The sequence below is a fragment of the Chrysemys picta genome, chromosome 5 (genome assembly GCF_011386835.1).
Source record: "Chrysemys picta bellii isolate R12L10 chromosome 5, ASM1138683v2, whole genome shotgun sequence".
Lineage (NCBI taxonomy): Eukaryota > Metazoa > Chordata > Testudines > Emydidae > Chrysemys > Chrysemys picta.
Genome location: NC_088795.1, coordinates 11,565,020 through 11,587,783, shown reverse-complemented (window position 1 = coordinate 11,587,783; position 22,764 = coordinate 11,565,020). Strand labels below are relative to the sequence as shown.

The 22,764-nt window shown below is 43.5% G+C and overlaps 2 protein-coding genes across 4 annotated transcripts; one reads left to right on the top strand and one right to left on the bottom strand.

The window, feature by feature from the left end:
* Positions 1–375: 375 nt before the first annotated feature.
* RCHY1 (ring finger and CHY zinc finger domain containing 1) lies at positions 376–13,009 on the bottom strand. 2 transcript variants are annotated; one of them, XM_065597459.1, is made up of 9 exons: positions 12,881–13,009; positions 11,285–11,404; positions 9,561–9,676; positions 7,849–7,927; positions 7,225–7,269; positions 6,987–7,045; positions 4,733–4,759; positions 4,113–4,233; positions 376–2,125 (listed from the first exon to the last, which is right to left on the bottom strand). In XM_065597459.1, exons 1-9 carry the CDS (start codon positions 12,974–12,976, stop codon positions 1,997–1,999), a joined length of 792 nt encoding a protein of 263 aa, XP_065453531.1. In that variant the 5' UTR covers positions 12,977–13,009; the 3' UTR covers positions 376–1,996. The 2 variants fall into 2 exon arrangements, with proteins under 2 accessions (XP_065453531.1, XP_065453532.1); XM_065597460.1 differs by lacking the exon at positions 12,881–13,009 and adding an exon at positions 12,110–12,247.
* THAP6 (THAP domain containing 6) lies at positions 12,892–21,960 on the top strand. Of its 2 annotated transcripts, XR_010601694.1 has the most exons (5): positions 12,892–13,022; positions 17,199–17,406; positions 18,114–18,239; positions 18,675–19,712; positions 20,775–21,960. XR_010601694.1 is itself a non-coding variant. In XM_065597461.1 (4 exons), the coding sequence occupies exons 1-4, from the start codon at positions 12,943–12,945 to the stop codon at positions 18,927–18,929; spliced, it is 669 nt and encodes a 222-aa protein (XP_065453533.1). In that variant the 5' UTR covers positions 12,892–12,942; the 3' UTR covers positions 18,930–21,960. The 2 variants fall into 2 exon arrangements, 1 of the variants encoding a protein (XP_065453533.1); XM_065597461.1 differs by having other exon boundaries at positions 18,675–21,960.
* Positions 21,961–22,764: the final 804 nt, after the last annotated feature.

Sequence of the window (22,764 nt, the reverse complement as noted above, 5' to 3'; positions counted from 1 at the left end):
ACATTTATTGCACGCGGTCGTAACTGCAGAGAAAACGTCAAATTACCTCGTGAGGGAGGCATGCAGAGTCCAGTGTAGCTCTGGGGACTGCCATGGAGAGATTGAGGAACAACATGAGCTGCTGGAAAACTATTTCCAGCGTAAACAACTGTGCAGGTCAAAAGGCACAGCATAGATCTAGTATAAAACCTTTGAGTCAAGTAATATTCCAGCTGAGTTGCATTCTCCCACGCCCGTGGGTCCAGCATCTAGAGAAGTGAAAAATCCATCACTGCCATTGAAATTAACTGTCAAACTGTATTTTTACACCATCCTATTTTAGTTCAAATTCACTTGACACTTCCCAGGAACATTGACCACCAAGATAGTGAAGAGTTTACTATAATCTGCTTTATTAAAGATATTACTGTACATCAAAATACATTAATTTATAGCATTGAGAAAAGTGCTTTAGAAAAAGATACCTATGTATATGCACTTAGATTTCAGTAGCAGGATACACTAATACTACCACACACCACTTAAGAGTTGAAGTATTTTTGAGCATAAAGGGACACTGTCAGATGAAAAATAAAATTTTAGTGACACTTTAGATAATTAGAACAAGTTTAAAAAATAAGCTATATAGTGAGAAGCTAGGTTTGTGATTTTCTGCATTGACAATGAAAGAGACAAAGGTCTTTCATATATACTTGGAGCTACTGTCACACACTGGCTCTCACAAAGGAGGGCCATCCCCCAGTATTCAGACTGCCGACGCTCTGGAGGGAACTATTTTCAGGATATTTTAACAACTGTTTTGTAAGATCTAGTTTCATGAAAACATAACCACAAAACCAAAGACTGGGTCTAAGCCACCTGAGAGTGTCCCTAAATTGGAGAATTTCTGCAAAATTGCAGAATCAATGGAATTAACTATTTTTGGCCTCAATCCTGAAAAGACAAATGCACATGCCTAACTTTATGCACCTGAATAGACTCAGTGAAGTGAACAGACCACTGGCATATTTAAAAGCAGCATGTTGGTAAGACTTTTCAGCATCAGGGCCTTCGGGGTAGAAAGAAATCAATAGCTAGTGTAATTGCAGCAGGTGAAAGGAACTAGGATGTGGAGAAACTAGTTCCCCCGAGAAATCAGGAGAGAAGCAGCAGCTTTGAGCCCTGTTTTTAAAGTGTTATAGACCCACACTGATTTGACACACCGTAGCCTTGCTTTACATCAATAAACCTGCCCGTTTTTACTTTGTGCAGGTTGTGGATGGGAGATTTAGATGAAGATGAATGATTTATACCAGCACACCTCTTCCATCTATAGTCACCTCCATTTCCCAGACTTCATCCACCTACAAATAAACTTACAAACAAAATCTATTTACCAAAAAGATTGAATACTTAAGCTTTCCTTAAATAGCACTCCGAGCTACTGACCTTCCCCGCGGATTTCTATGCAGAATGGGTATCTGTCTATTCTTGCTGCCCTCTCTTCCTGGAAGTAACAGCCTCCGCAGAATCTGGTCAGAGCCCTCAGATGCCACAGAATCAGTTCAGTTCTGACAGCTATTGCTTATAAATCATCTTATTAGAAATATGTATCTATACAGTGTGGTAGAAAAGACAGCTGAGCTCTCCTCTAAAACTTGCAGTTCTCTAGGACTAAACACTGTGTGTGAGATGCGCAGCACCACGGACGGGGAAGTTCCACCAGACAAGAACACTCTCCACGGAGCATCACCGGAGAAAGCAGAGGGGTGAGATCTCACAGGCGCTCTGACATGGATTTGCACTTCACAACCACTGCAGTGGGAGAATCGTAGGCTATGCTAACAGCAGAGAGTGACAGTCTCCTAAGGAGCCTGAATTCGGCACCAGGAATTGGGATTTTGAGATAGGACATGAACAGAGAAACCATTTGGACTATGAGACGTTGCCGTGTGCCTTAGCAGCCGTAACAAACAAGGATGGTTTTCTTTCCAGTAACACGTGATGTGTGTGTTAGTCACTGCTGCTCCAGAGCCATCCTGCATCCTCCGTCTTGAGCAGTGTTGTAGGATTCACAGCTTGTACACTTCATGCCTAAGATATGGAACTGAACCGTGGACCGGGTGCTGCAGTCATTGCAAAGGATCTGTAATAAAACAGAGCTGCCGTAAGACAAACGGGAGGCTGCATAAAACGTTGTGGCTAGAACAAAACTTGCTTACTACCAGATGTCTTTTTGTTTTATTTTTATATTCTTATTTGATTTTTTTGTTATATATAGTAAACAGTTTTTGTCCTTGATTTTAGTTGGTTTAGATATTTTATTTTTTGAGTTTTGTTGATTTATTTAATATATTTTGTTTTTAATTTGATATATTTTTTTTAAATGAGGGGTTTGTGTGTGCTTATTTATGTTGGGTTAGGTTTTAGCTATATTTTTTGTTTTATATTACTATTTGTAGTATCTGTATTCTTTTTTGGGGGGGAGGGGGTTAAGTTTAATATTTAGCAGCACATTTTTAAGACCACAGTGGTGGTAATTATTTGAATGTCTATTAATATTAGGCTTAAAGTATGAACCAGGGGGCCCAAACTCACCTCCTTCGGTACAGTATTGTTTTCAATTGTTTGTTGCTTGGCTATTAGTTGGACAATGGGCACCAATTGCTCTATTTTCCTTTGTATGAAGTCAGAGGTGTTAATGGGCAAGGGAGGTACAGGTGCAACGAGATTGGCCACCAGTGATTCTCACTGTCTGTTAAAACTTCCGTTACATTTTTATTTTTACACGTGGCCATAAGGCATGGGTCCCAATCTCAGTCAGAGAGGTGAGGTTCAGGCTCCCCTGGCATGGTGTTGTCTCCACCGAGAAGTTGTGATATTTCACAGCACATAGTGTGTCCCTAGCAGTACCACCTCCTTCAAATCTCTTTAATGACTACTTGGGCCCAAACTCCCGCACTGGTGGTCAGGTTTATTTCAGCTGAGCACTTACAGAATCATCTGTGCTTGATTTGTTTACAGCAGGCTGTCTTTGTTTTATTTTTCCCTTATGTTGCCATTTTTACACTGGGATAATGCTGGTTATAGATCTTATTTTCTATTGTACCTATATTGTTACATATACTAATTTTTTATGATTTCCTGTTCATTTATAAATAATAATTATTATATAATTTTTTTATGATTTCCTGTTCATTTTAAACAGAAATTATAATTGGCGCAGTTGAATTATTAATTTCATGTGGTGCCCTAGGTTTAAGACCTTCTAAGCCTTGCAAATTGCAAATTTTCTTTTTTAATATTATGAATTTTTTTTTACTAATACGGTTTAGATAAGTGTGCTGTTTAACAACTTTAATTACCTTTTTATTTTTTGCATATTAGATGCATAACAAATCTGGCCTTCCAAGACAATCCAGCAGATGAAGACTGGAGAGGACACAAAGCTCTGGTTACGCTAATTCCGTCTGCGGGGGCTCCCTGACGCTGCAGATAACCCATTCTAGAAAATACGTTCTTTTCTACATCAACTAAAAAAGCAGAACCATCCTCAATCCAAGAAACACTAGGGAAGTGGGGCATCTGGGCTGGCTTTGTGGGTGCGGCTGGAATAAGTTACATAGCCCTGACCCTAATTTAAGTCTCACTAGCAAGCAGAAGCCAGGCCCAACGTGGATGTCAAGGGCTGAGTTACCCTTGGCTAGAATAGCGGCACTCAATTTGCCACTCTAACACTGGCAAACGTCCGAGTGCTTTGCACAAACAGTACGTTGACTCTGAAATGGGATGAGAACATACATTCCTGTTCCTGCAGAGGACAGTGGCTCCCTGATCTGGTGTTGTCTGTTGTTTCAGAAGAGTAATTCCCCCAGCTTCTCTTACCCCCCACCTAGTGCAATGCTATACCAGGGCGCAGGTGGGTAAGGAACAACATAGTTCTTCACCTAGCTGGTCACCTGATCCCCTGAACATGAGAAACAATTGTTCTGCATCATGCCAAAGGGTAACATTACCTTTTGTTTCAGCGAGAGCTCCGCTTGCTCTCTACTCCGGCTAACAGGAGGGCAGAGAGTGGCCAATAATGGAGGGAGACTGGAAGGGGGCACGGTGAGAAAAGTGTCGCTATTTACCTCCACCATCATGTTCTGATATTCCGTGGGCATGGGGGTTTGCGCCACTTCGTCATCCAATTGTCGCCAGTACCTGGACATATCTAAAGCGGAGTGCATGCACAGGGGGCATCGGTAACCTCTGGCAAGGAGACAAAATACAAGTCAGGAAGATGCTGGTGTGACAGAGTCAGTTTAAATACATCAGGACGGGGAGGAAAACCCCAGGGAGGGAGAAGAGCTCTTGAACGTAAAGAACAACGTTGGCACAAGGACCAATGGGGATAGACTGGTCATGAATAAATTTAGGCTGGAAAGGAGCAGAAGGCGTCTGTCCATCAGAGGAGTGAGGGGCTGGCACAGCTCCCCACAGGCACAGTGGGGAAAACAACCCAACTAGCTTGAAGATGTAGTCAATAAGTTTATGAATGGGATTACATGACAGCGTAGTCAATGAGAAAGGTGATGTACAACATGAACACATTGCACAGCATTTGTTGGAAGTAGCTGAGCAGAGACTGCTTTGTTAACAGTTGCATTTAAATCACACAGCCCTGGACTGTCAAAGCAATCTTTACTTCTCCAGCTCAGGAGTCTACACTGCCACGGTACTTAGGAAGAAGTGGGGTCAGAATACTCACTCTTTTAACATGTCTTCATAACAAGTTCTAAAAAGAAAACACAAGGCCACATTAGTAGCTACACGAGGAAGGTGAAGTCACTGTGGTTTAAACCCTCTGGACAGAAAAGTGGGGCTTCAACTGAAGGAAGAGCGAGCTAGCCAAAGAGCTATGGTTAAAAAATAATTCGTATGGCAGTGGAAAGTGGGAGGCAACCAAGCACCAATACGTAGTGTTTGGAGGGACCCAAGGAGACCAGAACGTGTTAGGTCCTATTCTGACATCTTCAGTAATGAAGTGGAGGAAAGAGTCAACAGCATGGGAATGAAACTTGCAGATGATTCAAGATCACTCCAAGCAACGGGGACAGAGAACTACTTCAGGTTTCAGAGTAGCAGCCGTGTTAGTCTGTATCCGCAAAAAGAACAGGAGTACTTGTGGCACCTTAGAGACTAACAAATTTATTAGAGCATAAGCTTTCGTGGACTACAGCCCACTTCTTCGGATGCATATAGAGTGGAATAAATATTGAGGAGATATATATACACACATACAGAGAGCATAAACAGGTGGGAGTTGTCTTACCAACTCTGAGAGGTCAATTAAGTAAGTAAGAGAAAAAAAAAACAGACAACCCCCCAACCTAAAGCAAATACTCACCAGCAACCACACATCACTGAGCAAAACCACTGACCCAGGAACCTATCCTTGTAACAAAGCCCGATGCCAACTCTGTCCACATATCTATTCAAGTGACGTCATCATAGGACCTAATCACATCAGCCATACCATCAGGGGCTCATTCACCTGCACATCTACCAATGTGATATATGCCATTATGTGCCAGCAATGCCCCTCTGCCATGTACACTGGCCAAACCGGACAGTCTCTATGCAAAAGAATTAATGGACACAAATCTGACATCAGGAATCATAATACTCAAAAACCAGTGGGAGAACACTTTAACCTGTCTGGCCATTCAATGACAGACCTGTGGGTGGCTATATTACAACAGAAAAACTTCAAAAACACACTCCAACGAGAGACTGCTGAACTGGAATTGATATGCAAACTAGACACAATCAACTCAGGATTGAATAAGGACTGGGAATGGCTGAGCCATTACAAACATTGAATCTATCTCCCCTTGTAAGTATTCTCACACTTCTTATCAAACTGTCTGTACTGGGCTATCTTGATTATCACTTCAAAAGTTTTTTTTTTTCCCTCCTACTTAATTGGCCTCTCAGAGTTGGTAAGACAACTCCCACCTGTTCATGCTCTCTGTCTGTGTGTATATATATCTCCTCAATATTTATTCCACTCTATATGCATCCGAAGAAGTGGGCTGTAGCCCACGAAAGCTTATGCTCTAATAAATTTGTTAGTCTCTAAGGTGCCACAAGAACTACTTCAGAGAGAGTCAGGGAGATGGGCAGAACAGAGCAAAGCGAGATTCAGTTAGGGAAGATTCATGCTGCTCCATCTGGAGAATGTTAATCTACAACGTACAGTCAGTAGGAGGGGGAGCCCGGCAAACAACAATGAAGGAGACCTAGGAACAGAAGAAATTAAAAGGTATGTCCAATGAGATATAATAGCGAACAGAAACAAAAAAGGAATAAGGACATTTTGGGTTGAATATACAGTTGCGTCGATTCACAGGACATGAAGGAAATACATGACTCTGTTGTGACCACCCTCCGGCAGTGCTGTATTCAGTTCTGAGCACCATGTCAGCATAAAAATTAATGACGAACTGGAAAGATTTCCTAGAGCAATAGAAATGTTCAGTGGACGCCAGGACAATGCAGGATGAAAATTAAGAGTTAAATATATAGACTGGTTAAGAGACAACTTGAGTCCTGGACCCTCCAACAAGCTCCACGGGGGATGCCTTCATAGAGCCAACTGGTCTCCTCAGGAGGCTCCAGACACACACTGCTCATTATAGGGCCAGAGTGAGGGGATGGCACAACAGACTGCACCAAGGAGGACATTATTTAGGGTGATATGCTGTAGTGTAAGTGGTAACAAGAAGAAATTAAGCAAGGGAAAATGTAAGATGAACGTCAAGGAAGCCTCTCTGTCAGGAAGTTTTACTGGGTTGGGGAGCAGTCTCCAAGGGAAAGGACGGAAGCCCCATTGCTTGGGACATTCGGACCACTACTGAAGACAGCAGAGAACAATCAGGCTTGCATTAGTGAGGAGATGGACTGGAAGATACAATAGATTTCCATCTCTAATCTTGAGGATTCTATGGAAATGGCTTTACCTATGAAGAAGGTGTCCACACGGCAGAACGTGGGCTCCGACACGCGAGGTGTGAATGTCCTGTTTCAAGACATAAGAATTAGCATGTATTTTCCCAAGTACCAAACACACTAAAGCTAAAGTCAAAGCCAAAAGAGAAAAAGGAAAAAAGAATATTTCAGTAGGTACACAATTAAGCTATAGAATTTATTTTCAAGTAAACTTTTAATAGCTGAAACATTTAAAAAAACAACCCTTACCTCCAAACATATTGGACAGTCCTGCCTGGAGACATTTTCAATGCACTTTGTAAAGAAAGAAAAAAGACAGCTTAACAGGAAAGAAAAATAAATGTAGATTCTTGCATAATAGAAGTACTTGGATCTATACTTCCTTAGAATATATAAAAGTTTCATGAAACCTTTTACTACCCCAAACATGGGTTCAAAATCCATCAAAGGGGATTCCAGTAAAATCTGTGAATGCTAACATTTCCAATTTTAATTATTTTTTTAATTGTTATGGGACTTCCAAAAAAGAAACTACTAGATGCCACTAGGAAAGTGGCAAATCAAACTGAGAGAATCTTAAAACATTTTTAGAAGAGTTGATCATAGATACGGGGACTCCAGATGTACAATGAAATTTCAAAGAGTATATTCCATGGGATTGACATTGCAAGGGAAGCAATACAGAAGTCCAGTGCTGATCAATGTTGCTGTTCAGGACTGCAAGACATTGGTGGAAGGAGGAAAGTATTCACAGCACTGCTCTGTATTATACATGGGTCTAGCTAGGACATACCAGCTCTCATTTTCATAAACACAGTGCTGGGGGGGAGCTGTGTTCTTTTTAAATGAAACTAGAGAGTATTACATTCATACCTTATGTTTTCCTTGAAGACTCAAGGCTAGACATAAGTTACATTTTGAACAGTGGAAAAAGTCTTCTTTTGGACCAATCCTAAAGAGACAGGCAGTCAGTTAGGAATAGTTTGCCAATTTCTGTACAATTTACATTTTAATACCTGCAAGAAAAGTTTCACACTTAGAAAAGAGGATTTCTCTCCCAGATCGAGAAAATGTTTTATTTTAAAAGGACTGTGACATTTGAGGCAGTTAAGAAGTGAAACTGATTACACAAAGAGCTGTCAAAAGCACAATATTTTTAACTGTTTCCTTCAAGCCTTTAAATTAAACATTTGTAAGTGTCACTTTTAACAGTAACCAGGGCAACTTTAAGATCAAGTATATTTTCAAGCTGATGGCCTTTGTTTTATGGTAGCCACCAACTTTTCCCCCTCTTTAGCACTTATTAATTTTCACAATGGCAGACATTTACAATAGCTGCAGTGCAAGGAAACTGCTTCAAGAGATGCCTGTACTAAAATAATTCCCCACCATCATGTATTCAGTGACATTTTTAAAGATCAAACCTTCATTATTTTTGAGCTACATCAGAAGGAAAAGCTTATCTCCAATATGCAGCCTGCTTCCCTGCATCTCAAAAAATCCACTATTAGTCTCAGATTTGCAGATGCTACCCCTGTTATTTCCTAGTAACAATAGATCTAAGTAACTATAATTAGCACAGGTTAAACAGACACTTGTTTTACAGATTTTCTATTACGTAAACACAGTTCAAATCTCTCCAAAAGTCATGCATTTAGGAATCTCTGGAACCCAATCTCTGGAAACAAAGACTCTGAACTATCATGTTAATGTTCTCTCTAAAATGAAGAGAAATTAGCACCAACATGTTTATAACTGTGGAAGTCAAAAATTCTAAGACTGCTTTCCTTAATATTAATCAGTGGTACAGAGGAGTTAGATGAAAATGTATAGCATAGGTCTGCTGCAGAATGCTGCTATAGTTTAAACACAGAATAATATTAACTTAATTCAGCCACCAAGATTTCAAGATGTTTGTGTAGATCTTTTTAAAAGGACAATTTTTTTGCAGCAGTGGGAAATTAAGAAGTCTTTCCCCCCCTACAACAAACACTACAGATCTTTTACCCAAAGTACAGCGCTCTACTGCATATTCTGTTTTTGGCATTCTACACATGAAATGAGTGCAGAATATGCAACAGGGGATCGGGGGGAAATTTTTCCCTTCCCTGACTGCATTAAACCTGTGCAACATCACTAGAAGATTTATTTTAGTGAACAAAAGGGAATCATGACGTTTAAGACCTACAACCAGAATTGTTTTAGGAAAATCCATTTTAATTAGGCGTTTAAAAGCAACAGAAAGCTTTTAAACAAGTCATTACTTGACAAAACTGTCCCTTTATTAATGCGAATTCAGTATAAAAGGACACCCCCTAAACTTTCCCATATCTACATTACACACAGAGGCAAAAAACTATATGCAAATAATGGAATGACTTTTTAAAGTGTTAAGCAAGACCTATTTTTAAACTCATAGCTGCCTTCTAGCATCCTGAATTCTTAAACACAATGCATAATTTCAATTTCAAATACTATATCTTAAAGTTACCAATATTTAAGCCAACCTAAGCAGAATTGCTTTGTAAACTTGGAAACATGAATAATAAACATTGAAGAAAAAATATTAATTTTAAATACAGTACCTACAAATGCCACACTTCTCACAGTGATACTGCTTCTTGTCTTTGTCAAACAGGTGGCATATACCGCAGTAATATTCTCCAAACATACTGCTGCAATCCTCACAACTCTGTTGAGCCTACGAGTACATACACATTACATAAGCAACTACTAACATTTTGCTGGGTGAGAGGGGTTCTTTAAGCTAGCACTTTAATGGGCCGTTGTCACTAGGGTTAAACTTACGACTTGGTGAGCACAGTACGTTGTCCCACATGACAGAGCCTATACTTTCAGGATTTTATATAGCTTTGTGCCCCATTCCATCTTCTGCCCACAAAAAAGATGCATATATGCAAGTTTAGAGTTAAGACATTTTAGGCCGGCAATTCTAGTGTCACAGTAAATCCATGTTTACACCTGCCAATCTTGACAGGATTTTTATAAAGTTTCCTTATTCTTTTAATCAAAAACAGTCTTCACTGGGGACATTTTACACGCTGTCTAAGGAATTAGATTTCAAACTTTGTCTCACAGAATAAGCCCGAGAAATAGGACTATAGGATTTGCTGTACTTGGTCAAGCCACTTAGTTTGGGTGGACACGAGATAGAGTCCTATGTTCTCCCATCCCCCTCCCCCCCCTACATTCTTATTACTGTGGCAGTATATTGGAAGGGGGGGATCAAATCTAGACACAAATCCTGTACACAGCATTGGTCCAGAAATACCAAAACAGCAGAATGAAACAGATACGGTTGTAAGTTTCATTATCTAGATGAGTTTTCTATCGCACCTATCTCCGTCCTTACTAGTGCTGCTGTGGAAGTGCTACCTGCAGGAACACAGGGAACGATCAGAAGCTACAGGAGACACATTAAGGTCCTGTCCACACTATAAATGTAACAAAGCCAAGGGACCTGGTTGCAAGAGTTTCAGGCTACATCTTCACTACGGGGGGGGGGGGGGGGTCGATTTAAGATACGCAAATTCAGCTACGCGAATAGTGTAGCTGAATTCGACGTATCGCAGCCGATTTACCCTGCTGTAGGGACGGCAGCAAAATCAACCTCTGTGGCTTCCCGTCGACGGCGCTTACTCCCACCTCCGCTAGTGGAGTAAGAGCGTTGATTCGGGGATCGATTGTTGCGTCCCGATGGGACGCAATAAATCAATCCCCGAGAGGTCGATTTCTACCCGCCGATTCAGGCGGGTGGTGTAGACCCAGCCCTAGTCTATAACCTTAACCATGTTAAGGGGGGAGGGATAGCTCAGTGGTTTGAGCACTGGCCTGCTAAACCCAGGGTTGTGAATTCAATCCTTGAGGGGGCCATTTAGGGATCTGGGGCAAAATCTGTACTTGGTCTTGCTAGTGAAGGCAGGGGGCTGGACTCGATGACCTTTCAAGGTCCCTTCCAGTTCTAGGAGATGGGATATCTCCATTAATTTATTTATGTTCTGTAGCTGGACTAGAGTGTTTATATTAGTTTTGCTAGGAACTGAAACTGCCTTTCTCCTCCTTTAATGTTAACTGGCTAAGTATGGAAAGAGGATAAATGCAACTTCCCCCTAAAATGTAGAAATTCCCTTTAGTCTTATCTTACCATTTGAAGGAATGGCGAAATCTACCCCTACGCACGCAGAGTAAAATTAAGACCCTCTATTAAGCATCTGTGTTTTATAATCCCATTCAGATGATAACAATTACAGTCACCGCATATTGAAAAAATTAAAGTAGACACCATCACCTGCTGGATCCTTCTGCACTTTGCACACTGCACTTGTTTTACTTTAAAACGATCCATCTGATGATCTTCCTTGCTGTCATGACACAGCCGGCAAACATAAAACTTACCGCAGCAAGGAGCCTGAAAAAAAATATAGACCAGACAAACTATGAAGAAACCACAAGTAAGTTACAGCTCACCAGGGCGCCTAGATTTCATTTACCCTTTTAGTGTTTCAAAGCCCTAGACTAGGTCAGCTGGGTGGAGCTAGTTATAAGGATAACTAAGGTTATCTTCTTTATAAGGTATCAGAGGGAGGGAATGGCCTGATTTGGGCTCCCAAGAGCAATGTCTGGATAGGATTGGGAACAGAGAGGAAGGAAAAGGGCCGGTGACCGAAAATGAAAGCGTACATGGGAGCATGCATTAAGCTAGGTTAGCTCCCCATCAACGCCTGCTTCCAGCCCTAAAGGTACAGCTCCCCAGTGCGGGTGGAACTGCCCGGTGCCTCGACAGCAGGGTGGCCCCACAACACACAGGGGGCGGTTCTGCTCGGGGGTCTCGGACGTTAGGGTTCCCCCTAGTTTAGTCCTAGGAGCGCAGGGGACAGTTCCGACCCCCTGCCCCGCTCGGGCGGGGAGACAGTGACAGCACAGGGCAAGAGCAGCTCCCGCGGCAGGGCGCTCGGAGCTCGGCACTAGGAGCCGCTGGGGCCGGCCCGGGTCGCTCCGCGGGTGATTTAGCGACACGCCCGGGGGAGTCACCGCAGGGCTCGGCCCCGCTCGCAGCCCGGGGGAGGAGCCACGCGAGCTGCCCGCGCCCGGGATGGGCCGGGCCGGGCCCCACCTGGAGCAGGCAGCTGCGGCGATAGTGCTCACAGCCCGCCCCGCCGGCCTCCGCCGCCGCCATCGCCGCGGACAGCCCCCGGCCCGCCACCGGAACCGCTCTGTCCGCCCGCCCCCTTCTCTATGGGGAAGCGCCGCCGACGACTCGAAACTACTTCCGCCCCTGACTTCCGGCCTCCGTCGTGAGCGGCACTTCCGGCGGGGAGAGCGGGGCGGAAGCGCCGAGCCCGGAGGAGGAAGCGCCGCTGCCCCCAGGTACCCGGAACCTCCCCCAACCCCCGCCCGGGTTCTGCCGCGCGCGCGGCTCGGCCCGGCCCTCGGGGACACGCTGGGCTGGCGGCGGTTCGAAGCCAGGCCCGGCCGGGCTGTGCCGGTTCCCGGCCCCCGCCCCGGGGCAGCTCTGGTGAGCTCAGTGCCCCCCCCGGGGGAAAGTCTCCAGCAGCGCGGGAGTTACGTCATTATAGTCACCGAGGTGGCGCCCCGCTGATTTGCCTCCTGTTAATTAGCACGGGACTAACGCCGCCCCCCCCCCCCCCCGGTATTAAAAGCACATGAAAGCCGAACACGTTGGGCTGCGTTAGTTTGTCCCGGTGCTGGGCGGGGCCGTGCGGCTGTCGTGCCCCCAGGGTGACCAGATGTCCCGTTTTTGGGGCTCTTTCTTATATAGGGTTCTATTAGCCCCCCCAGCCCCCCACTTGCGCTCTGGTCACCCTACGTGCCCTCCTGCATGCGCTGGAGTCAATGCGCCGGGCTAAATGGTGCCGTCACTTACCCCATTTCCTTCCCAGCTCAGCCTCAGTTTCCCCCCCAGGTCTGTGATGAGCCACCAGTGCCATGGTGAAGAGCTGCTCGGCTGTTGGATGTGCATCGAGATGTTTGCCCAATTCCAAGTTACGAGGACTAACGTTTCACGTGTAAGGGTCAGACTTGTGTAACTACGCTGCTTTACACCTTCTCGGCATATTTTTTTTTAAGTAGGATTCCTGTCTACATTTGAACCTAGGGGCGGATGTGAGCCAGTTCCATGCTCCCAGAGCTAGTTACAAAATCCAGGTTCTAATCCCAGTGCTGCTACAGAGTTGGACTCGGCTGATTGGAACTGGTCCGTGGTGGGGTAGGACCTCCCATTGCAGGGAGATGCTTGCAGGAGCAGGACCTTGCTTTGTGTCTTTGGTCTCTTACCGCCTCTCTGCCCATTCATTACCGCATCTGGAAAATTATAAAACTTTGTAAATATCTTTGAAGATAAAAATGAAGTAATTAGCACACAGAAAGTATCATCATTCCACTGGTTTTGTTCCTTGCCACATTTTACTCTTGTACATTTCAAGATTTTTCTGTGTGCAAGCTGCTTGCCTTCACCTGTGGTTCAGAGAGTGTGAAATGTTTACATTTCATAGTAAAGTCATTTGAAAATATTTGGCTTCTAGAGTGTTAACACAGCCTTCATAAGGGGGAAGCTACAGAGCACACTCCAAAAAGAGAGAACTTGGTACAATTCAGCAACAGATACTTTATGAGCCATTAAAATAGATCATGCCCAGACCTCTGATACTTCGACTTTCACCATGTCTTGTTTATGGAGTCAGTTATAAAGTCAAGATATTTATAATCAAATTGATTAAAAGTGAACAAAGAAGGTTATTTTCTCTCTCCTGGTTATCTAACATAGAAGAGTGGGGTTAAGGTGGGCATGGATAAACTGGGCATTTAGGTGGAAACCCAAAGACAGAGAAAGTGTTAATAACAAAAGATAGTTCCATAGGATCCAAAAAACTATATAAACTGGCTTCATCACTAAACATGGCCCTTTACCCCATCTGAGCTCTTTTATTAAGGAACTTATAGAAAGTACCTTCTGTTCAGAGTGGGCAGTGTGAATAACTCCCCTCCATTCTGGACAGTAGTCAGAGATTGCACAACACCTGATAGGGTTGTCTCCATTTGCTAGTGGAGCGTATGGGGAATGATCTCTCTCTGGTCTGCTATTCCACCAGTGTGACGGTCTCAGACAAAGTGAGGTGAGCAGGCTGGAGAAATCCTCTGATATTAAAGCTTTTAACTAATTCCTGCCCTACACTTGGGGAACCTGAAAGAAGAATCAGCTAAAGAATCTCTAGTTATTGCATTACGTTCTGCCAACCTTAACACAACCACCAGAATACAATTATCTTAAATTTTGTCCAAATGTGGATTAAAATAGACCCTAGAGCAAGGGTGGCCAACCTGAGCCTGAGAAGGAGCCAGAATTTACCAATGTACATTGCCAAAGAACCACAGTTATACGTCAGCAGCTCCCACCACCCACACCCAGCGTCTCCCACCCACCAGCAGCCCAGCCAATCAGTGCCTCCCCCTCCCTTCCAATCAGCTGCTTGATAGCGTGCAGGAGGCTCTGGGGGAGAGGGGGAGAGGAGCGAGGGCACAGCAGGCTGGGGGGGGGGCAGGAAGGGGTGGAGAGGGGGCAGGGCCTGTGGTTGAGCACCCCCCAGCACAGTGGAAAGATGGCGCCTGTAGCTCCAGCCCCGGAGTCGGTGTCTATACAGGAGCTGCATGTGGGGTCTATTTCTGCCCGTGCTATTAGCCATCTCTGCCACTAGCCACAGTAGTCTATATTTGTTCCATTAAAGATAATCTCTTAGCCAAAAAAAAAAAAGTGAACAGAATGTTGGGAATCATTAGGAAAGGGATAGATAATCAGACAGAAAATATCATATTGCCTCTATATAAATCTTTGGTACACCCACATCTTGAATAGTGCATGCAGATGTGGCCACCCCATCTCAAAAAAGATATATCGGAATTGGAAAAGGTTCAGAAAAGGGCAACAGAAATGATATGTGGTATGGAACAGCTTCTGTATGAGGAAAGATTAATAAGAGTGGGACTGTTCAGATTGGAAAAGAAACGACTAAGGGGGGATATGATAGAGGTCTATAAAATCATGACTGGTGTGGAGAAAGTAAATAAGGAAGTGTATTTAGTTCTCCTAACACAAGAACTAGAGGGCACCAAATAAAATTAATAGGCAGCTGGTTTAAAACAAAAGGAAGTATTTCTTCACACAAAGCACAGTCAACTTGTGGAATTCTTTGCCAGAGGGTGTTGTGAAGGCCAATACCATAACAGCGTTCAAAAAAGTATATACTCATTCATAAGCCAAATATTTTTGGTAAAAAAGTGACACATCAAAGAATCATAGACTATCAGGGTTGGAAGGGACCTCAGGAGGTCATCTAGTCCAACCCCCTGCTCAAAGCAGGGCCAATCCCCAGACAGATTTTTACCCCAGTTCCCTAAGTGGCCCCCTCAAGGATTGAACTCACAATCCTGGGTTTAGCAGGCCAATGCTCAAACCACTGAGCTATCCCTCCCCCCCCAAAGAGCGGGGGTTGGCTTATAAACAGGTCTACACCAAAATTTGATGATTTTAAACTCTATGGAATCATTGAATTGAATATCTAATACATTGTCGTTTTGTTTACCTGGAGTGTCTGCAGGCATGGAGCCTCTCAGCTCCCTGTGGTCGCAGTTCACCATTCCCAGCCAATGGGAGCTGAGGGGCTCCAGGCCTGCAGATGCTTCAAGTAAACAAAACATCCCAACCCGCCAGCAGCTTACCCTGATGGCCGGGAGCCAAAGTTTTCCAACACCTGAAATATAGGGTCGGCTTATGAAAGGGTCATACAGTTTTTGCTATTTTTACCTATCCGTTTTGGGGGGGTCGACTTATTAATGAATGGGCTAATGAATGAGTATATACGGTAGGTAAATTCACGGAGGATAGGTCCATCAATGGCTATTAGCCATGATGGGCCGGGATGGTGTCCCTAGCCTCTGTTTGCCTGAAGCTGGGAATGGGCGATGGGGGATGGATCACTTGATGATTATCTGTTCTGTTCATTCCCTCTGGAGCACCTGGCATTGGTCACTGTCAGAAGACAGGATACGGAGATAGATGGAGCTTTGGTCTGACCCAGTATGGCCGTTCTTATGTAACTCATTCACTTCGCATTTCTTCTCCTTACTCGTACATGCTGCCTTGTTTGTAAACCCAGTCATTTAGAGTGGCTGCTTCTTGCCATCAAAATAATATTTTGTATTTTTCTTTCCAAAATATACATGAACTCAAATGCCTGTCCCATTGAGTAATAATAATATCTTAGAAATAAAGATTAGCACAATGAAAGGGTGCAGAAAACTTAGTCATATCACAGGACGTGTATCCCATGATTATCCAAAGAAACATTTTAAGGCTTTCCTCTATCTCATCCCAGACTCAACCAAAAGAAATCATCTTCTAAACATTGTAGCCACAAAGTAACATGATTCTCGTAATGCTGGTTATAAGAGTCAAAATAATCCAGACTCAGGTGTGGGTCTGTGGCTGTGGAAATTTTAAAAACTTCATTTGTGTTTTTTTCCACTCACAGAACTAGATACCTCAAAAGATTCACGACGTATGTGTCATCCTTTAAAATAGAGCAATCATTTTCATATCATCTGAGTGAGGAATATTTATGTCTAAACTAATCACTTCTACCCTACCCAAAATTGATGTTGGGGAAATCAGTTCATAGTCTTATGAAATGTGAAGTGTCTGGAATCTCTGAAATGAAAGGCCATATAGAAATAGTTAGTGGAAACAATCACGACGTTGGCTGCAGAACTGAACCCACCTCTGTCAGTTTGTATTTACCAGGTCAGTTCCTTGAGGATTTATGAATTATTACTGTAAACAGGCTTCAAGTGAATTAATTTGACTCAAAAGCTTGTGGGGGAGGACACAGCCCCTTTCTTCCTGCACAGAAGGTCATAACATGGTTGGCTCTGTAACCAGAGCACAAGGAGGGGTCTGCTAGGCGATGCTGGGAGTGCTCTATACCTCAGCGGGAAATGGCTGGGTAGAGTAGGGGGTGGGTGTCAACCTGCATACAATCACACACAGGCTATACATTGCCTGAAGGAGTGATCACAAAGCTACCTGTAAGTTTGCCCTTTTACAATCACGAGTTACAGATACTTATGTAAAGCTAGAGACTTTATGGCTATCTATTCAACTTGCTTTCCTGTCTGCACACTTGTCCTAGATTCCCCACCGATGAGGAGGCCAAAAGAAGGTGGGTGTTGGCCACGAAAAGGCTCGATGTGAACTCTGCAGGTATGTGGGAGCCTAAGAAAGCAGATGTGTTATGTTCGCGCCACTTTAAGAAGTCAGACTTCGACACAAGAGGTCCCAACATCAGGCTCAAACCTGGAGTCATCCCGTCCATTTTTGAATTTCCTTCTCACTTCCAGGTTGGTCTTTATAATCTGCAGGTGATTGTTCCTATATTTAACTGTATTGGCAAACACGGGCAGGCTTTTCCCTGCACTTTACATAGAACGCAGAAGATGTTTTCTTCTTTTGGATTATCACCAGGTAACAGGAGGAGAGGTGGAAAAATATTGTGCCCAAAGATTAGCATTTTTCTGGGCCTGTTCGGTCTCTCAGTACTCAGGCAGTTCTGCCTGAGTAAAGAGTGGAGGATCAGGCCCTTGAAGGCTTTTTTTTAAATAACTATTGTGAGTCCGAACAAGAAATGGTCAAGTACATAAAATGAGAAGTGAAACTGATTACCTCAAGTCTAGCCAAATGCTTATTCTGTGAGCTCTTCAGGGCAGGGATTTGCTTTAGACCTGGCATAATAAGGTCCTGATCCTTTACTGGGCTTCCTAATACAAATCAATAATATCATTAAATAAATTCCCAACATACCAAAAAGACTGGGCTGGAAAGCACCTATTAGATGGGACCCAGGAGAGCTCCTCACCTTAGAGATCTGTCATTGCAAGAACTATTTAATGAATACCTTTAGCATCCCAATTCAGCGTGGGACTCATTCCTCACTTCACCTTTCCCCCTGCTTCCAGCACATTGCAGCCACACATGAGCCTGCACAATCCCATCTCTTTCTGCTATCTCTAACTCAATAACTGAAGTGTGAAATATGTATTTATAACAGCGGAGACGAGGAAAAGTTCATGGCAGACGAAACACCCCGCTGAAAACACTGCCAGTAACAGTTCATAACCACCAGCTTGCGGACTCACCTTCCAGTACAGGAGAATTTCATTCCCAATTCATCTTGGTAAGTAAAGTGACTTGTTTGAACCCACCTAAATAAAGCAGGCTTTCAAAACAGTGGGGCATACTCACTGCCAGTGTAGCCACAGGGAACGGCATCCTCTTAGGTCACCAGTGCATTTGGCTCAGTGTCCCTGTTTTCATTTGTGTTAAAGCATCAGTTCAAGCATCTCCCTCAAATTTATTGTTCACCAGAGAGCAGTAGGGGCAGCTCCATTTCTTATACATTGTTCCACCATTAAGCCATAGTGGATTAACTAGCTAGGAGGATTGGTTTTGCACACTCCACATGGTTTTGCAAAAAGTGATTGCTAATGGGAGTTGGGATTGGCTTTTTAAACAGTCTCTTAACCCCTTCTTGGTGAATGGGGAGAACATGTGGAAGACTGAGATCTTTGGGAAAGTTGAGAACGTCTAATGTATTGAATTTTGTTTCCAGGAGCACAGTTACAGCATAATGGACAGTCCAAAGAAACTGAAGTGTCAATTAGATCAGGTAATCAGTGAGCTCGAAGAGGCCAAGGAACATCTGAGGAACACTTTAGACAGAGAACGACAACGCAGAGAATCACTGAGGACGGTGATCCAGGAGCTGGAGAACAAATGTCTAATCAGCCCCGAAACGGCTTGTAAACTGGATGTTTATTGCTGGGAGTGGTGTGAGGCGGGCACGCAGGAGAAGACTATCAACTGAAGTAACTGCAGCAGGAAGAGCTGCAAAGTCTCCCTAAACTCAACATTCAGAAGTGGGATGTTTTGAGCTGGTCATCAGCACTCAGTGAACAGGACCAACCAGATCTTTGGAGAAGCTGTTTCTCTAAAGATACCATCGGGGCAAGATCCTTGCTCCTGGGACACAACTCCCTCATGTAACAGGGTGTCTTAGTCTCTGAGGGCTGTGGTAGTGGTCAGGAGTCTGAGCTATAAAAGACAAAATATAAATGTAAACAATCGTCAGATTAGCAGGGTGAGGCACCTCTAGCGTAGATTTCATAATGCAGAACCTTAGTGAGGCCCTAAGAGTACAAATCAGGACTAAAGCAGTGCACAGGAGACTTGGAGAGGGTGGGGGAGTCTCATGAGCAGGCTCTGGAGATAAGTTCAACATCCACTATTTGTAGAGATAGGAGAAAGTGCTGGAAGATGACAAGTGATCGTGGCAGTAGCTATGAGTTGAGCTGTTCACCGGGAGAAGGCAAAGAGCTTCTCCGGAATAATGACCCATCGTGGACTGGATTTAAATGAAATTTTCTAATATCTGGACTAGGGCAGTCAAGCAGTTACAAAAATTAGTCGCACGATTAATCCCGTTGTTAATAACAGAGTACCATTTATTTAAATATTTTCAAAAATACTGATTTTAATTACAACACCGAATACAAAGTGCACAGTGCTTACTTTATATGTATTTGGGATTACAAATATTTGCCCTGTAAAAAAACAAAAGAAATAGTATTTTTCACTTCATCCAATACACGTACTGTAGTGCAATCTCTTTATCATGAAAGTTGAACTGATAAATGTAGAATTATGTAAAAAAAACAAACAAAACAAAAAACCCAAACCTTGCATTCAAAAATAAGAATATAAAATTTTAGAGCCTACAAGTCCACTCAGTCCTACTTCTTGTTCAGCCAATCGCTCAGACAAACAAGCTTGTTTACATTTGCAGGAGATAATGCTGCCCGCTTCATGCGCTAAAGATTCATATGTCCCTTCATGCTTCAACCATCATTCCAGGGGGCATGCGTCCATGCTGATGACGGGTTCTGCTCGATAATGATCTAAAGCAGAGTGGACCGACGCATGTTCTTTTCATCATCCGAGTCAGATGCCACCAGCAGAAGGTTGATTTTCTTTTTTGCTGGTTTGGGCTCTGTAGTTTCTGCACTGGAGCGTTGCTCTTTTAAGACTTCTGAAAGCAAGTGCCACACCTCATCCCACACCAGATTTTGGAAGGTACTTCAGATTCTTAAACCTTAGGTCGAGTGCTGTAACTATATTTAGACATCTCACGTCTCTTCATTTTGTCAAATGTGGAGCGAAAGTGTTCTTAAAATGAACATGTGTTGTGTCATCATCCGAGACTGCTATAACATGGCAGAATTCGGGTAAAATAAAACCAGAGACATACAATTCTCCCCCAAGGAGTTCAGTCGCAAATCTAATTAACCATATTATTTTAACGAGCATCATTAGCATGGAAGCATGTCCTCTAGAATGGTGGCCGAAGCATGAAGGGGCATATGAATGTTTAGCATATCTGGCATGTAAATACCTTGCAATGCTGACTACAAAAGTCCCATGAGAACCCCTGTTCTCACTTCCTGGTGACACTGTAAATAAGAAAAGGGCAGCATTATCTCCCATAAATGTAAACAAACATGTTTGTCTTAGCGATTGGCTGAACAAGAAGTAGGACTGAGTGGACTTGTAGGCGCTAAAGTTTTGCATTGTTTTGTTTTTGAGTGTCGTTATGTACCAAAGAAAATCTACATTTGTAAATTGCACTTTCATGATTAAAGAGATTGCACTACAGTACTTGTATGAGGTGAACTGAAATATACTATTTCTTTTATCATTTGTGCAGTGCAAATATTTGTAATCAAAATATATAGTGAGCACTGTACACTTTGTATTGTGTTGTAACTGAAATTAATATATTTGAAAATGTAGAAGAACATCCAAAAATATTTAATACATTTCAATTGGTATTCTATTGTTTAACAATGTGATAAAACGGCGACTAATCGCAATTAATGATTTTTTTGAGTTAATCGTGTGAGTTAATTGCGATTAATCGACAGCCCTCATCTGGATCTTTACTACCCTGGAGTGCACGTGCAGAGGTCCCAAAATGGAGCTTGATAAATTTATGAATGGGATTATACGAGGTGGTTGCCTGCAATAGCAGGCACTGGACTCTATGACGTCCATCCCACTCCTATGTTCCTATGATTTCACACTCAGCTGTTCTCTCAAGGGTCCAGGTGAAGTTTGCCGCAGGATGTTTTAAGATCATGGATTGATCATTTGTTCTTCTCTGTATCCTGAGTGTATTAGATGTAAGGCATCAGTCACTAATTCTGCAGTCAGCACGTGGCATTTTCCTGGTCTAAGATTTGCACCAATTTGGAATGAGTTCAGGTGCATTATAAACAGGAAACGTAAGCCCTTTGCAAAGAGTGTTGGTGGGAAAGAGGTAGCTCTTCTGGGCACTGTTTTCTTAGCGTGGGAGACTGAAGTACAGCATTTGCTAAACAACAATGTATGAACTCAGTGCTCAAGGGCTGGGTGTAGTGTGCTCAACGGGGAAGCTGCTAACACTTTCAGTTCAGCATCCATAGTTCTTATAAAACCCGTATAAATTTATTTACAGGAGCCCACAGTGTTCTGCAGAGTAAGAATGCACCTAAGGCAGCTTTTATTGCTGTATATCGTTTCTGAACGATGCAGTAGCATTGATAATTCACACACACAGCGTCCACATTTGCTTGATGGCTTCTAGGTTCAGGATCTCGGCTGTTAAGAATCCTTTGCTCTTAGGGGAAGAGACACAAAAAACGCCCTTATGCGGATAGCAGGAAGGGGGGCAAAGATGCATTGTGGCTTTCCCCAAATATTTTCAAACAGGTGTTTTATTCCATCCAGTAGATACTTTCTATGTTTTTAATACAATGATCTATTTATGATGATCAGGGACAGTAAAAAATGGAAAGACATTACATGGGGTTATTTGGACTTTTTTCTTATTGCCTCCATAACATGCCCTAGAGTATTATAACTATCCCCCCTGAGCAGACAGCTGGACATGGCTCCTTCCCACAACTAAAAATCTGCATTAGTCTAAGTTTCCGCCCCAGGTATGGCTGGGAGCCCACCCACGCCAGGTAGAACATTCAGGGCATCAGGCAGATATCCCTCCCCCAGAATGCCTTGACGTGGGTGGCTGTGCCGTCTGGCTACTTGTCAGCACGGATGAGTTCAGAGGGTTATTAACCTAAGCTGAAGGGACAGGGATGAGGGGAGTTAAAATACAGCTAGAGTATTGCAACTGACCCACGTCTGCATTGCGCCTGGGAGAGGGGACACTTACACAGTGGGGACTGCCAGTCTCTTGGGAAGCTTTCTATCAGCCTGTGCTGAATCTGCTCCCCCGGCTCCATGCGAAGCCGCGTTTCCCTACACCGCCAGCTCAGTTTGCTCCCACACATTGGCACTCCTGAGCACTGCCAAGGCACAAGCCGGGGTGAGCAGCACGACTCCGGCCCCTAGCAATGCTAAAGGGCGGCTTTCAGCGCCTCTCCACATTGACACTAATCAGAGCGGCTGTTAAAGGTCTGAGATCGCAAGATCTCAGCAACGCTCTCCCAGGCTGTGCCAATTTCAAACATGTCTCCCTGGGTACTTAGCTATTCCCTATCAGCATAGTATCTGAGGCCCAGATACTGAAAATATTTAAGCACCTAACTCCCACTGAGCACTGGGCAACAACAGCTGATCTAGCACTCTGGTCACTGCAGCTCCAA